The sequence below is a fragment of the Siphateles boraxobius genome, unplaced genomic scaffold, assembly GCF_051911475.1.
Source record: "Siphateles boraxobius isolate OS27281-9 unplaced genomic scaffold, OSU_SipBor_1 33, whole genome shotgun sequence".
NCBI lineage: Eukaryota > Metazoa > Chordata > Actinopteri > Cypriniformes > Leuciscidae > Siphateles > Siphateles boraxobius.
This window is the reverse complement of record NW_027508953.1, coordinates 9,670,459-9,685,513: the sequence shown is the minus strand read 5'-3', so window position 1 is coordinate 9,685,513 and position 15,055 is coordinate 9,670,459. Positions and strand designations below refer to the sequence as shown.

At 35.6% G+C, this 15,055-nt stretch overlaps 1 protein-coding gene and 1 long non-coding RNA gene across 3 annotated transcripts in view; both read left to right on the top strand.

The window, feature by feature from the left end:
- The first annotated feature begins 608 nt into the window (after positions 1–608).
- On the top strand, positions 609–9,429 carry cndp2 (carnosine dipeptidase 2). 2 transcript variants are annotated; one of them, XM_077195411.1, is made up of 12 exons: positions 609–759; positions 1,101–1,202; positions 1,455–1,598; positions 2,935–3,097; positions 3,969–4,057; positions 4,792–4,992; positions 6,733–6,817; positions 7,112–7,272; positions 7,820–7,984; positions 8,082–8,223; positions 8,653–8,800; positions 9,006–9,429. In XM_077195411.1, the coding sequence occupies exons 2-12, from the start codon at positions 1,143–1,145 to the stop codon at positions 9,070–9,072; spliced, it is 1,425 nt and encodes a 474-aa protein (XP_077051526.1). In that variant the 5' UTR covers positions 609–759; positions 1,101–1,142; the 3' UTR covers positions 9,073–9,429. The 2 variants fall into 2 exon arrangements, with proteins under 2 accessions (XP_077051526.1, XP_077051527.1); XM_077195412.1 differs by having other exon boundaries at positions 670–759; positions 1,106–1,202.
- A 2,061-nt stretch (positions 9,430–11,490) lies between these two features.
- Positions 11,491–15,055, top strand: part of LOC143701932 (uncharacterized) — a 53,024-nt gene continuing 49,459 nt past the window's right edge. The window contains exons 1-2 of the long non-coding RNA XR_013190204.1: positions 11,491–11,764; positions 12,927–13,039. This is a non-coding gene — a long non-coding RNA (uncharacterized LOC143701932). The remainder of the gene's footprint in view (positions 11,765–12,926; positions 13,040–15,055) is intronic.

Here is a 15,055-nt window from a genome sequence, read left to right as displayed (position 1 = left end):
TACAATCATAGCTGTTTTGTAGTCACTAGAATTGTATCTATCCCAGTGATTAGAGTCTGATCACCAGAAATATTCATCCACTGACTGTTTCAGGGTCCGTTGCTGCAGGTTACAAAGTCTGTATTTAAGTCCTATTTTTGTATGCACTTCCCTCGCTAACTTCCCTCCGTCTCGTTCACTCGGATGCACGTCATTGTTCACGTTGCACGAGTGCCCACTGGCGTAACCCTTGCAATGTGCTTAAATGAAACTAAGCCTTTGATCAATTGGATTCATATGTGGAGCTGATTTATTATTTCTAGTTTTCTTTAGTTATAAATTATTTTACGCACCATTCTTTAGGCATGTATGTATGTATGCAGGACAGGGCCTAATGATGAACAGTTAATATTAACTTAATATAACTTAATATCAATCTATTTTATTGGCTAATTTAAAATATAACAAACTTTAGTGAAATATTTTATTGAAAAGTGATGAATGCCTCTTGATTCCATATTTTATTATCTAATGTAATGACCTTCATAGTTCATACACAAAGCGTGACTTAAATGTGTAGTAATTTTTTTGAGGCCACTGTACACCGCGTGAAAGCCTCCGCTTCACTCAGACCTTTATTTTGAAAGCCATTGATCTTGTCGGAACCCCCATGAGTTGCTTTCTCATGGCGTTCTTCACACCACTGACGCAAGATCTGGGGTGGAGAGCAGCTTACTTTCAGTTAACTTCAAGACGTTGAAGTGTTTTTTTTATCAATAAGTATGCACTTGTTGTGTTTTTAAGTTGTTTTCTATGTATAGCCATTGCAAGCTATTTTTTTTTATGAATTTTGGAGAACGATTTATTAGTTACCAATGGAAATGGTTTTAAGCGAAATATTATTTAAGTTAAATCAATATGCCTATTTGATATTGATATCAAAAATACATTTTTGTTCTACATATTTTTAAACAATGTGTTGTCCTGTTTTATAGCAGCGTCTCTCAGTCCTCCGCACTGATAGTGGGATGTTTTTGTCAGCAGAACAGAGTTGGGAGGAGTTTCTTTTCCTCTCTGGATTACAAAAATCTATATTACACGTCTATCTTCCTTTCCTTTAGGTCAGTTCTTCTGTCACTGAAGGATTGGATCACTGTGCAGCAATGTCTTACCTTCCAACTCTATTCAAATACGTCGATGAGCACCAGGACCAATATGTTGAGGTATTGAGAGGTATCTTATATTAATTACATTGTATATTATTATATATCCAAAACTAGAAAATGTGTTTACTTTAAGCTAAAATTGTTTAGATTTTTTTAATTTAATTTAATTTGTTTAATTCATAACTCCATGTGTTATTCAAAAATTTTGATGATTGTACTCTTTGGACATGAAGCAAGATATGATGTATATTTTTTAATAGAAATGTAAACACTTTGTGTGTGTGTGTGTGTGTGTGTGTGTTTTTGAAGCGCCTGGCAGAATGGGTTGCTGTACAGAGTGTGTCTGCCTGGCCAGAGAAACGAGGAGAAATCAAGAAGATGATGGAGATGGCAGCCAAGGACATTGAGAGACTTGGGGGAACAGTGGAGATGGCTGACGTTGGCATGCAGAAGGTGTGTTTTCTGAAATTCACAGTTACTATAAATCTCTTGCCTTGGAGTTGGCTTTGGAATTTTTATTTTAATGTCTGGCTATAGAATTTTTACTGATTTTAGCCTTTAGCTCAAACATTACAAGTTGGTTCCTGTTTTTTCATTTTTGTGGTCGACCATCTGACTGCATGTGTCACATGCACCACAAGATTGCAATTGTGTAGTTATGCTTTGATTGTTCCTAAACTCAGATCACGTGGTGATAGTGATAAAGTGAATGTGACATTTATTTGTTAATGAGTGAGTTTATATGGGTTCAACCCAAAATTTGGTTGTTATTTATTCACTCTCATGTTGTTCCAAAACCATATTCATTTTGAAGAAGGCCATAAAAGCACAATAAAAGTTGTATATATTTATTTTAAAGGTATTTAAATAAATAAATATTTATAAATAAAATTTATATATATATATATATATATATATATATATATATATATATATATATATATATATATATATATATATATATATATATAGAGAGAGAGAGAGAGAGAGAGAAAGAGGAAAATTGACATCTTAACCCTTTATTTAAATTTTTTAAATAATTGATAAAGATTTTGTATTATTGCATAGTTGTGCTTGGAGTCAATTGTTTTATTTGTGATAATGCAATGAAACATTTTAAATTGTGCCGACATTTATTTTTTGGCCATGCTGTCATACAAAGTAATTATGAACACATGCAAAAACAAGAAAGAACCGACAAAATATTAACTGATTAGGATTAGTCATTGTAAAAAAATTTCCTGTGAGCTTTTTGTTTCAAAATTAAAATTCTGTCATCATTTACTCACCCTCAAGTTGTTTCCAACCTGTATGAATTTCTTTCTTCTGCTAAACACAAAAGAAGATATTTTGAAGAATGTCTGTAACCAGACAGTTGATGGACACCATTGACTTCCATAGTAGGGAAAAAAAAGACTATGTAAGTCAATGGGGTACGTCAACTGTTTGGTTACTGACATTCCTCAAAATAACTTTTTTTGTGTTCAGCAGAAGAAATAACTTCATACAGGTTTTAATTCGAAACAACTTGTGGGTGAGTAAATTATGACAGAATTTTCATTTTGAAGTGAACTAAGCCTTTAATCAGACTTGTAGTGTCATTAAAACAAATCTCCAAACCAATTCCCTTCCGGACATCACTTTTGGCCCCTACTGTATATAAACTGACAAAAAATTAAACATTTAATAAATCTTTTGAAAATAAATAAATTTTAAAAAGAATACTAAGGTGACACTCTTACATAATTTTAAACTCCTCATGCATTGTTTTTTTCTGGTTTTAATTTAGTTACCAAGTGGTGAACAGATCCCTCTTCCTCCAATAATTCTGGGCAAACTTGGCTCAGACCCAGGCAAGAAGACTGTGTGCATTTACGGACACTTGGATGTGCAGCCAGCCAACATTGAGGATGGCTGGGACTCACCGCCCTTCACTCTGGTGGAGAAAGATGGTATGAGTGTGCTTGCACAAGTGGCCCTTTAAATCTTTTTTTGTTTGTTTAAGTGTACTATTGCAGTCTCTTGGTTTTAAGGATCCAGATACTTACTTAATTTATAGTGTATTGAAGAAACCCGTTTAGACCAAATGAGGTTCTTCAATTGATTTGCTTTGTGTGCAATACTCTGCAAGCAGTGCTCCCTCCAGGTAATATTTCACATTCAATTTGGCTAAAATTAGTCACCACTATCATTAAAAACAAAACAAAATTCTGTCCTGCTTGCATGTGGCTGCTGACACAAAAAAGGAAGAAATCTCTCCGACTCAGCATGTTACAATTGTCCCTCCAGCCCGAAGAGATTTCAAGACAAATCCTATTGTCTCTTTTTGCTGAGATAGATCTGACGCTTGAGCGTAGCCATGTGACTTGTCAGCTGATTCCTGTAGATTTTAGTTTTCCAAACTGGGCTAAATGAATAATAATCTTAAATAAAAATAAAAATGTATTTTTGCATATCATTAAAAACAATTAATTAGTTGGTTGTTTTGTATAGTGCAATCAAATATTTTCTATATTTTTTTTCTGACACAAAGTTTCACCAATTCTGAAATTTCACAACTATAGTCTTATTTTAAAATGCTCTAAAATGAAAGTCTCTCATACTCTCTCATGTCTGGTAATTGTCTAGTAATCTTTTACAATTGGCAAAAAGTTTTCGTGAATTAATAACAAGGCCACGCATCTGTGAGGGCTTTATATGCACTTTGATATGTATTGTAAAAGACTTGCTGAATTGAGATTGTAGATAGAAATGCATTGTAATCATTACACTTTACAACATTTTATTCGACTGTGGCTCATGCTTCATTTAATTGTTTTGTAGGTAAAATGTACGGACGTGGATCCACCGATGATAAAGGCCCTGTACTGGCCTGGTTCAACATCATTGAGGCCTATCAGAAGATTGGACAGGTGCTTACACTGTCTTTTTTTCAAATTATACTGTCTGCTTACTCATTAAACCTGTAACACCTGTGCAAAGTCCTCATGTATTGCAAGCAGTATGACAGTATCAGTGGATAAATATGTCAGTTGCTAGAAGTTTAGCATTGCCTGCATTGCTCAATCTTGTTAATATATCTTTTTTTCCCAACAAGACAGAATGTAAATTAAATTGCAGTTGTATGTACATATAGTATGACTGAAACTGTGAAGAACAACAGAACACTGCATATCATTGTGTTAAAGATCAGTTCACATTGCATAGAGTCCTTTGCTTATCCATAGATTACCTCAGTTTCTCAATCATTATCACCTGAGAGAACTGTCACTGCTTTTAAAGTTCCTCGTTTACACACGCAAATTGAGAGCAGAACAGTTTAAAGGTTGTTTTGTGATCTTTGATCATTTTAAAGCCTTGTGTCGAGCTAATTTAATTAGGTCTAATTTAATGAACTGTTAGGGGAATTGTAGTGTTATGCACTGTTTCTATTATACATGATAGACTAAGTAAAACATATCCTTTTTGTTCCTATTGTTCACGTTTTAGTATAAAACAATTTATACTATAAGTTTGTAAAGAATTATTTTCACAATTTATATTATATCCATAGATTTATATTGACTGCAGAAAGCACAATGTAAAATATTTTGAAACCTCACATTTAATGGATTTTGCACTAAAACTTAAATTTGCTTTATCACAGGAACTGCCCATCAATATAAAGTTCTGCTTCGAGGGAATGGAGGAGTCTGGATCAGAGGGATTAGATGAGCTGGTTTTCTCTCGCAAAGATAATTTTTTTAAGGATGTTGACTATGTCTGCATTTCTGATAACTACTGGCTCGGAAAGACCAAGCCCTGCATTACCTATGGCCTGAGAGGAATCTGCTACTTCTATATTGAGGTAGGAGTTAATGGGTTACTTTAACATGAGATTTCTAGCAGTGATGCTTAGTTAAAGTTGAGTTCTTGAGATTGAGTGAATCAGTTATATAACTGATTTCATGTGTATATATAATACAATTATATTGTATACATGTGTTTACAATTATTATAATAAAAAAAGTTTACATTTCCAAGCACGCCTTTTGCCATTAATTGTAATAATCCAGTGAGATTTTTGTATACACAAGGAGTGTGGTATCAGCCGGTATGATCCACACAGAGATCTGATCTCACCATCATCGAGTCTGTCTGTGATTACATGAAGAAACTGAAAAAACTGAGATGGAGATGTTGCCACAGTTCTTCTGGATTTAGTCCAAGATGCTTGAAGAAACTTACCTGCAAAGCTATCTGAAAAATATGTTAAAGGTGGTGGGGTGGTGATGGCATAATGGATAAGACACATGCCTTTGGTGTGAGAGACCCGGGTTCGAATCCACTGTGAGACACCAATGTGTCCCTGAGCAAGACACTTAACCCCTAGTTGCTCCAGAGGCGTGCGACCTCTGACATATATAGCAATTGTAAGTCGCTTTGGATAAAAGCGTCAGCTAAATGAATAAATGTAAGTGTACCGAGGACAAAAGCTGTTTTAAACGCAAAGGGTTCTCACACCAAATATTGATTTGATTTAGTTAATAGAAGTTAATTGATAAATAAAATCTATTTATGACATTCATTTTGAAAGCCACCTCACTTTGAAGCATTTTTACACAAGTGCCTAAAACTTCACAATACTGTAGCTTTGGAGGTCGGTTTCTTCAGGCGTCCTGCAGTTCTTCTGGATTTAGTCTGTCTCAGTTTCTTCAGGTAATCCCAGACGGACTCGATGATGGTGAGATCAGATCTCTGTGTGGAGCATAGCGGCTGTTGTCAGACTCCTTCTGCGAACAAAAATATCACTGGATTATTATAATTAATGTTTGTAAATGTAAAATGAGATTCCCTACTTACACACTACAGCAAAATGTATAAGTAATTGGCTTAAAACCATTTTGTTTTTGTTAAAATACTAACGTGCCTTAAGCTGGGTGCACACTGTGCGATTTTGGCCACGATTTGTGCCGTCTGAGACAAATTTTGCAAATCCTGAAAGAATCCTCTGATCCTAAGCTAAAATCTGAAGTCTTTGATCGTTAGTTTGACATGTTCACCGACAGCCGATTAATGACCGTTGCGATCAAAGATGTAATTCTGGCAGTGTCAGAAGATTTGACTCGCAGTCCTGCAGTGTGACATTCTCCTAGGACGACAGTCAAATTGGCTTTGTTTTTCAAGACAAGCCATGATCAAAACTAACGTTAGAGATTTCTTTGTAGCCACCATTTCAATCCCGCTTGTAATGCAGCTCATTGTCACCGAACGCATCATTGATTGATGATGTAAAACTCCGGACAAGTTTTCTTGCGTGTATCCGTTTTTAACGCGTCTTGACTGCCGTACAGTTACTGACAACTGAGATCTTACAGCGTGACATAGATTACAGCGATGATCATGTCCGTACAGTCTGACAAGCAGCAATCGTAAAGGACTATTATGGTGGTAGGCACAGTTAATTACGATAATCACCAAATTGCCGCTTACTGCCTGAGTAATCTACCTGTTATTAATCATTATTCATAATCGTACTTAAAGAAGAGGGCAAAGGACAATATTTGAAAGTTTTCCCATGGCTGAGAAACATCTTTTACATTTACAGGTGGATTGCTGTGATAAAGATCTTCACTCTGGTGTGTTTGGAGGATCCGTTCATGAGGCAATGACTGACCTCATAGCTCTGATGGGTGAGACTGATACCTACATATTCGTTTGGTGGAAACAGGATCAGTAGGTTGGTCATAAAACTATTCAGGATGACAGGGATTTCCTAGATTGCATTTGATTACACTGGGATATCTTTCTTGTTGACCTGCTAGTGTTACCTGTCAGCTTAGAGCATGTTGGCAATGATTTCCCTCTGGATCAGCTCATCTCACAATTTAAGGAACCTTAAAAAAATGTTATTGTTGTTTGTTGATGTACCATTACTTTATTTTTTTTGCAATGCTGAAAGTGTATTAAGTATGTTATATTTTTAGGCACTTTGGTGGATAACAAGGGGAAAATTTTAGTACCAGGGATATACGACCATGTGGCTGAATTGACTGATGAGGAGAAGAAGCTCTATGAAAAGATTGAGTTTGATATGGAAGAATACGCCAAAGATGTTGGAGCAGGCAAACTCCTGCATGACACCAAAGTAAATCACCCCTCTCTTTCCTACATTTTCAGTGTCCGCTGATGTAATATTTATGTTTCTGTTCATTTAAATCAGGGTTATTATCATTCAATAAAACTAAAACCTTTAAATATGGTCGTACTTGGAAAAAAAGGACATTATCTGAAAAAACAAACAAACTTAGTTTATTTTATTTTAGCTAATTCCCAGTTTCTTTTAAATTGAAGTACTAAAATAACTAAAACTAAACAAACTAAAACCATATAGACATTTAAAAAACAAAACAAAATGACGAAAACACAAATAAAATTACTAAACCTTGAGCTAAAAAGAAAATATAAAAAGAAAATCGAATTCAAAATATTAACAAAAATTATAATAGTATATCAATGATGCTAAAATAACACAGATTCAAATTTTATTTGTTAATTGGAATATATTTTGAATATGAGATGATAGCATGTTTAAAAAATTGCCTCATTTAATCAGGCTGCCTGACCTTTCTGTAAATTCATGTTTAAGTTCATTGATGTGCATAATAAACCAAATAATTGGTTTGTCTGTGCAGGAGCAAATTCTGATGCATCGTTGGAGATACCCATCCCTGTCTCTGCACGGCATAGAGGGAGCGTTCTCCGAGGCAGGGGCCAAAACTGTCATCCCCCGCAAGGTCAATGGCAAGTTCTCCATCCGCCTTGTCCCTGACATGGATCCCAAAGTAGTGGAGAAACAGGTTTGAAGGGTTTTTTATCTTATTTAATGCTTTACCACTCACATAGAGTCATCTGCATACAATGTGTTTATGCTGAAATGTTCTGCTTTTCTTACAGGTTATTACTCACCTGGAAAGCAAGTTTGCAGAATTGAAAAGTCCCAACAAACTGAAAGTGTACATGGGACATGGAGCCAAAGCCTGGGTGTCTGACTTTAACCACCCTCACTACATGGCTGGCAGAAAGGCCATGAAGACTGGTAAGACATAATATATGGTATAACTATAGATCGAAGATTATATATATATATATATGTGTGTATATATATATATATATATTGTAATTTTTTTTAATTAATTTTTTTATCAAATTAATGACGGGAAAAAAAATGTGATCAGAAATAGTGAAAACTATAAAATAATGGACAATGACGTCCAGTTGCAGCACCTAAAACACACTTTATCTCAAATATACATACATTTAAAAAATGTTTTTATATTGATTTAAAAAAAGACCATGGATATTTAAATGCATCAACAACCCATGCATGATATTTACAAAATGTTGGTTGATTTTTGCCATGATTCTGTTTTGTCAAACCAATAGTTAAGCTTTTTTTTCTTCTTTTTTTCTCCAAACACAATTTATTTGCGGTCTAACTTAATTCTGTATCTTTCGCTGCTGTCAGTGTTTGGCGTGGAGCCTGACCTGACCCGTGAGGGAGGAAGTATCCCGGTGACTCTAACCTTCCAGGAAGCAACCGGCCAGAATGTTATGCTGCTGCCTGTCGGTTCCTCTGACGATGGAGCTCACTCGCAGAACGAGAAACTCAACAGGTGAGGTTTACGCATAGCTATGACAAACATATTGTTATCGAGATCTGTCTGAGTATGATACTGCGTATGATAGCACCTGTCACCTCTGTAATCATCTGATTGCTCTCATAGGCCGGCTTTATTTATGCAAAACTTATCTGATCTTGGAATGCTTGAAAATGTTTTTTTCCCAATAATTTTCCTTTTTTTTCCTTTTTCTTTACAGATCCAACTATATTCAGGGCACCAAGATGTTGGGAGCTTACTTTTATGAAGTATCTCAGCTTAGCTAACTGAAACTTCTGATTCAATTTATCAGTATACAGTCATTTTCAGAACATCAGATGTATTTCCACCCTGCTCTTTCTTTAGTCCAGTTCTCTCCAATCTAAGGTGTTTTGAAAAAAAAACTGGTTACACCAAATCAGCATACATTGTTGTTTCAGTCTCGTATATTCCTAGTAGCTGCAATATTTTGGTGTCTGCCTGAAATTCTTCACCCTTGTAATAACAGACTTTTCATTTTTGGGTATATTGGATATATTCTTTAATTTGGTATATATGACAATCTATTATTTGGTGTAATCTGTTTACATATGCCATATGCACACTGACTGTATAACTTGCTAATTAAAAACGAACTTTGATTACTTTTGATTTTTGTCATTCACTGAATATGGACTATTTTGAGAACATTTTAAGTATTCCAAGTGCTAATAGTTTATCCTTAAAGGTACACTGTCTAACTTTTTTTTTGTTCAACATTAACAAAACTTAAAACATCGTCAATCCTTCTTCCAGAATGTGTTTTTGTCTTATGCTGATTCACTATGGCAAGCCTATCATGATTGTTTATATTTTAGACCTCACGGAATGGTTTTCGTGGCTACTTTGAAGCATTCATGGTGTGGGAGTGGCATAGGTTAGTTGTCACAACAAGCGAGAAAGGTTGACATGAGCAGCTAAAATTTTGAATTTGAAGATCAAGGTAAATTGTACTTAATTTTCCAGGAAACATGTAAATATCTTCTGTAGCTTCCGAAGGGCAGTACTAAATTTTTTTTTTTTTTTAAATATATATTTAAGCAAAATAAGAAAAATGTAGACATCTTCATCCTGTTCAAAAGTTTTTTACCAAGTTTTTAAAGTTATTGTTTAATATTAATTTTTTTTAATCAGACTCCTATGTATAGGTTTCTACCAGCATTTCTGAATGGGCTGAGGCTGGGATTTAGTGAGTTTGAAGTGAAAGTATTTGATGAACGTATATTATGTGCGGAGAGCATTCACTCAATATTATTTTCTCATTTTTGACAGAGGTGGCTTTTAGAGGCTTTTGCATCAGAGGTCTTCATTTATATATATATATATATATATATATATATATGTGTGTAAATAATTCAAAATCATTGTGAAAAGCTTTTTTATGCAACCGTTTCCCTGGTAATGGAAAACAACACCTCACTTGAGTTTGAGTATTATATAAACTCATACACATTAAAGAAAACATATCTACAGACTTTTTTTATTGTTGACATCTTTTTCACATTGGTGCATTTAAATTAGCATGCATAGGGTTTGATGCAGTGAACCTGCTTGTTTATGTGCATTATGATGTCTGATGCACACAGGTGGAGTGACAGCACACTGGTAGTTCTGCCCTCTATGAGCGGTAGGTCACATCTATCCTGTACCTCCTTCTTAATAGCCCCAGGAACAGTGCAACCATAGCCAGGCGAGGTAGACGAATCCAAATGGACAAACTTGTCTGGTGGCGCTATTTTCGCATGACACCCAGTCTCTAAATGTGACCAGACAGCCTATCTCTGCCCTTAAGAATTTTTTTTTATGTCTCTCCCTCTTTTGCTAGTGTTCAGAACAGTTTCAGTCCATCTGACATTTTTTTTAACACACAATGTTGAAATGCACATTGGCTTTGTGAGATATATCTTGGCCTGTGGCAATGGCTGTCAGTAGGAAGAGTTACAAAGCAGGAGAATTTGAATACAAAACTGTTTACCAGGCCTTGCTGTAAGGAGCAGAGCCACATTTCATCAGGTCTGACTAGTTCAAGAATGTCAGACCTCAGAGCAAACACAGGTTGTCCTGTCTATGATTTAAAATTGGCCATGAAATGGAGTTACTAGTTTCATGTGATAAGAAAAAAGGTTGGAATGGATTGTTGAGCAACAGTCATTGCAAGCTTGTTACCAATGCAATATTTGAGCCTTTTTGTTTACCTGTAGAACTACTGTTCTTCTGTATCAGCAAATACAATCTTTTTTTGCCATGTTTAAGCAGAGAAAGTAAGTTAACAGTTGTAACGTGGTCCTTGTTTAAATCCACTCCCCAGGGCCCTTTGGCTAGGCTATGTGGAGGTCCCTATGGGTCTTTCTAGTCTAAGGGGCCGGCACAATGGAAACTTTTTTAGAAGGCCTTAAAGCAGCACTATTTGGGGGGTTGTTACAATACAGATATACTTTATGCGAGGAGTAGCTTTTTTCTAATTTTTGCCACGAGATGGCGACAAATGCTTGTTATTGTCAGATTGCAACCAGGACACGTGATTTGCGTGCATTTAATTTTTGAAGCACTTCTTAACCCGTATTCTTTTTTTTTAATTAAATGGCATGGTAACAGATTCTTCCAAAATAACACGATTTTAATACTGAAAAACTGCAATGAATGAATATCGAAATTATATCAAAACGGGCAAGAAGCTTTTCAAGTAATTTTGAAAACCTTTTGTTTATGACAGGTGAATATCAAGATATCACACTAGCAATTTATTAGGACTGTAACCGTTTATAGCAGCTTTTTTTCAATAACTGTAGGGACTCTAGTATTATGCATTAAAATATGGTTAACAGGGAAAATCTTTGGCTTTGAGGTTGTTCCAAACTTTTGAGCGATAATTTCTGCTGACGTCACCGTAAATGCTCCAGGTCAGAGCCGTTAGGTAGCCTACGCTAGAACACATTTGAGGTAAGAAGACATATTGCTCTTCAAGATATGATACTTAAACATGACAAATGTTCTATGAATTTAATTGTAGTCTATTCAGAATTGAACTGTGAATGCCTTTTAAATTACAATTCAATTCGTAAATTTGAATGGAGGTAAAAACAATACAAAAAAGGATGCAGAATTACAGTTCGAATTTGACTCTGACTGTGTAACGTTAACGTTAAGTTAACTTACGGGAGTCGAATTAAAATGAGATGAAAATCAAAGAACTACATATAACTTTAATTATATATTTATTGCCAAGACAAACACTGAATTTATGTTAGCAAAAAGTTTAATAGACCTTAAGGTTTTGAATCATCGATAGATAGATATGTTAGATAGATAGATTAGAGATAGATAGAGATAGATAGATAGATAGATAGATAGATAGATGTGTTTAAAATGCCACCTATAGAATGATGATAATAATGTTAAATATAATAAATGGTTACACAACTACATGCACTTAACAGTAAATTATGCATGAGTACAAAGTAGCCTAACAACCCTAAACCAAACCCTAACTGGAACTCTATAGTAAGTAATATGTAGTTAATTAATATTACTCAGTACTTATTTGAGTAAGTACAATGTAACTAGATCACCTCAAAATAAAGTGTTACCTAATAAATGAAAACTTTTTGGACCAGGGTGGCTATAAACACTTCATTTCCCAGAATGCTTTACTATCTCGAATTTCTTTAAAATGCAATTCAGTAATTTCCTCTTCCTGATATTCTAAATCAGATTTTAGTTCAACTTCCTGTCATGAGTTGAAATGGAGCCAGTTCCTTAATTGTGAATTTTGCACAATCTATGCACATGTTGTATCACATTATTGTTTATGTTGTTCTTTATGATTACATTGCTCATTTCAAACCTCAAACGTATAGACACACGCTTCACTGTGTTTTTGTCTGTCTAAAATGAGATGTGCTGTACAGAATAGACAGTAAATCAGGATCAGTCTCACCTGCAGCCAGCCTCCATAAAACTGAAGGAGCAAGTTGAGCTCCACTAGTTTTATGAGGTCTGGCTCATTACCAGATTACATTAGCTTGTCTCTCTTACACCTTAATAAAATAAAAAAAATCTGAATTTTTAAAAGTTTTCAGCAGTGTTTGCCCTTTTCCTTCAGGGAAGTCAAACATTTCCAGCTTATAAGGACTTGTCTTGCTGCTGGAAAGATGCCAGGGCATGTGTCTGGGTCGCACCTCCTTTCATGTTGATGTCAGATTGGCACAACACATGGTTGGCACTTAAGTCAATCACCTCACTCTTGAGCTACTTCTTTTCACTGTATAAAAAGTTTGTGGACATAACTGTTCGCATTTCCTTGATGTCTCTCTCTCATGCGTTGTCAGTTGCAGCGTGCCTCGTTGCGCGACTCATTTCAGATATTATTCAGTTCTCTAAAGCTGTTGATCAGCATACTAAATGATGATTTCTGAACAGCCTAACACTCCCTTAACACTCTAATACAATTAGGCCAAGACAGCTCGCCTGGTAATGTTTAATGGGGATGACATCAGAGGAGATAGCAGAGAATGAATAAGTCATTCTTGGTCTCATTTCAAATGTGAAAGATTCATACCAGTAATTTAGATGACAGTATTAATTTAACATGACACTGCATTAATGGTCGATTTTAGATTCACAGAACTCGTTTAAGTGGAATGGACTTCCTTAATTTGATGAGATGTGATGGCAGCGCGATGCCACGTCTCTCTCCATCTCTCTCTCCCTGCGGCATGGGAAGCACACACACACACACACACACACACACACACACACACACACACACACACACACACACACACACACACACACACACACACACACACACACACACACACACACAGATATACGGCACGTTTTGGCTGGTGTCCTCAACACGCATGGTAACTGAGTGAGCGTGTGTTTCTGCATGTGTTTTGGAAACAAGCACACCCATGGTTGCTGGTTGTTGAGTGAATATTTCTGTTCAGAGGTTAAGGCACTAGAATGTGATGAATTTGCTGTGAATAAAATGCACATCTACATCATCATAATTTGCAAAGATCATCCTGATCCTAATTTAAAAAAACACCGAAACAGTTACTCCAGTCTTCTTCAGTCACATGGATCCTACAGAAATCATTCTAATATGCTGATTGGATTATTTTTGTGGAATTTAAAGTGTTCTTGCTGAATAAAAGTATTTCTTTAAAAACCTGCTAACTTTTTCAGGTAATGTGTGTGTATGGTAATTTTATTTTTAATTAATTGGTATCCACTGTGAAGTTTGCAAATTATATATAGAGTAAATAACATTATTTGAACATTTTCTAATACATTTTGACATTCTCGACATTGATAAAGTTATTAAAATGTAAATAAATTTCAAATTTGGTATCAGTTCACTGAGACCACTAGTGAAAATGCTTTTATTGTGCATTCTTTTTTAAATACAAAAAATATATATTTCATTTCTATGTGAAATTTCCCATGATATCCAGTGTGATTTTTTGTTGAATTGAAGTTGAAAAAAATTAATTGATGCTTCTGTTTGTGTTTAAACGGTTTCAAAATACCGTAACCTTACTTCTTTCCTAAGAATTTTTTTTTCAATGTGTTCTTAGACTTTTGGGTGTCTCTAATGTACATAGACAGTTGCTTCGCAAAATCCCACAGCGCCCTGCTTTCTGCAACATTCGTTCTTTTATTTTTTAACTCCTTTGTACGTGACTGATGATTTTTCCGGGATCCTCGTCTCCTGGTTGGTTGCTAAAGCCACAGGTTGATGAAAAAGTTAGGCGTATTATTGTCTGAGCTGCCGAGTCCCCAATGCGGCCGTGTGTCTCAAAGGTTTCTTAATGACTGGACTCTCCTGCACTCTGCCTCTCTGATGGATGGCAAGCAGGGACGGCCTCTCTTTCATCCCGACAGCCTGACTCGTCTGATTTATTAATGACAATAATTAGGAGTAAACCTCTCTGCAACCAAACCCAGAGTGATTAGCACAGTAACGATGGCGGGGAGGGGTTGTGGATATGGCGATCTGATTAATGTCGGCCATTTTGACCTTTCTGAGCAGGGCTTCTCTGCAGTCTGGGGAGAGATGAGGAGAGAGAGGGCGGCTATCTGTGGTGTCCACTCACAATTAGGTGCTGAATGAATTAGAATGCAAAATGTACCACTCAGGTCATTAGCTGTGCTGTTCACGACATGCTTATTCTATTGGAACGAATCCGTTGGTGAGCTTCTGTGTTATTTATATATGACAAA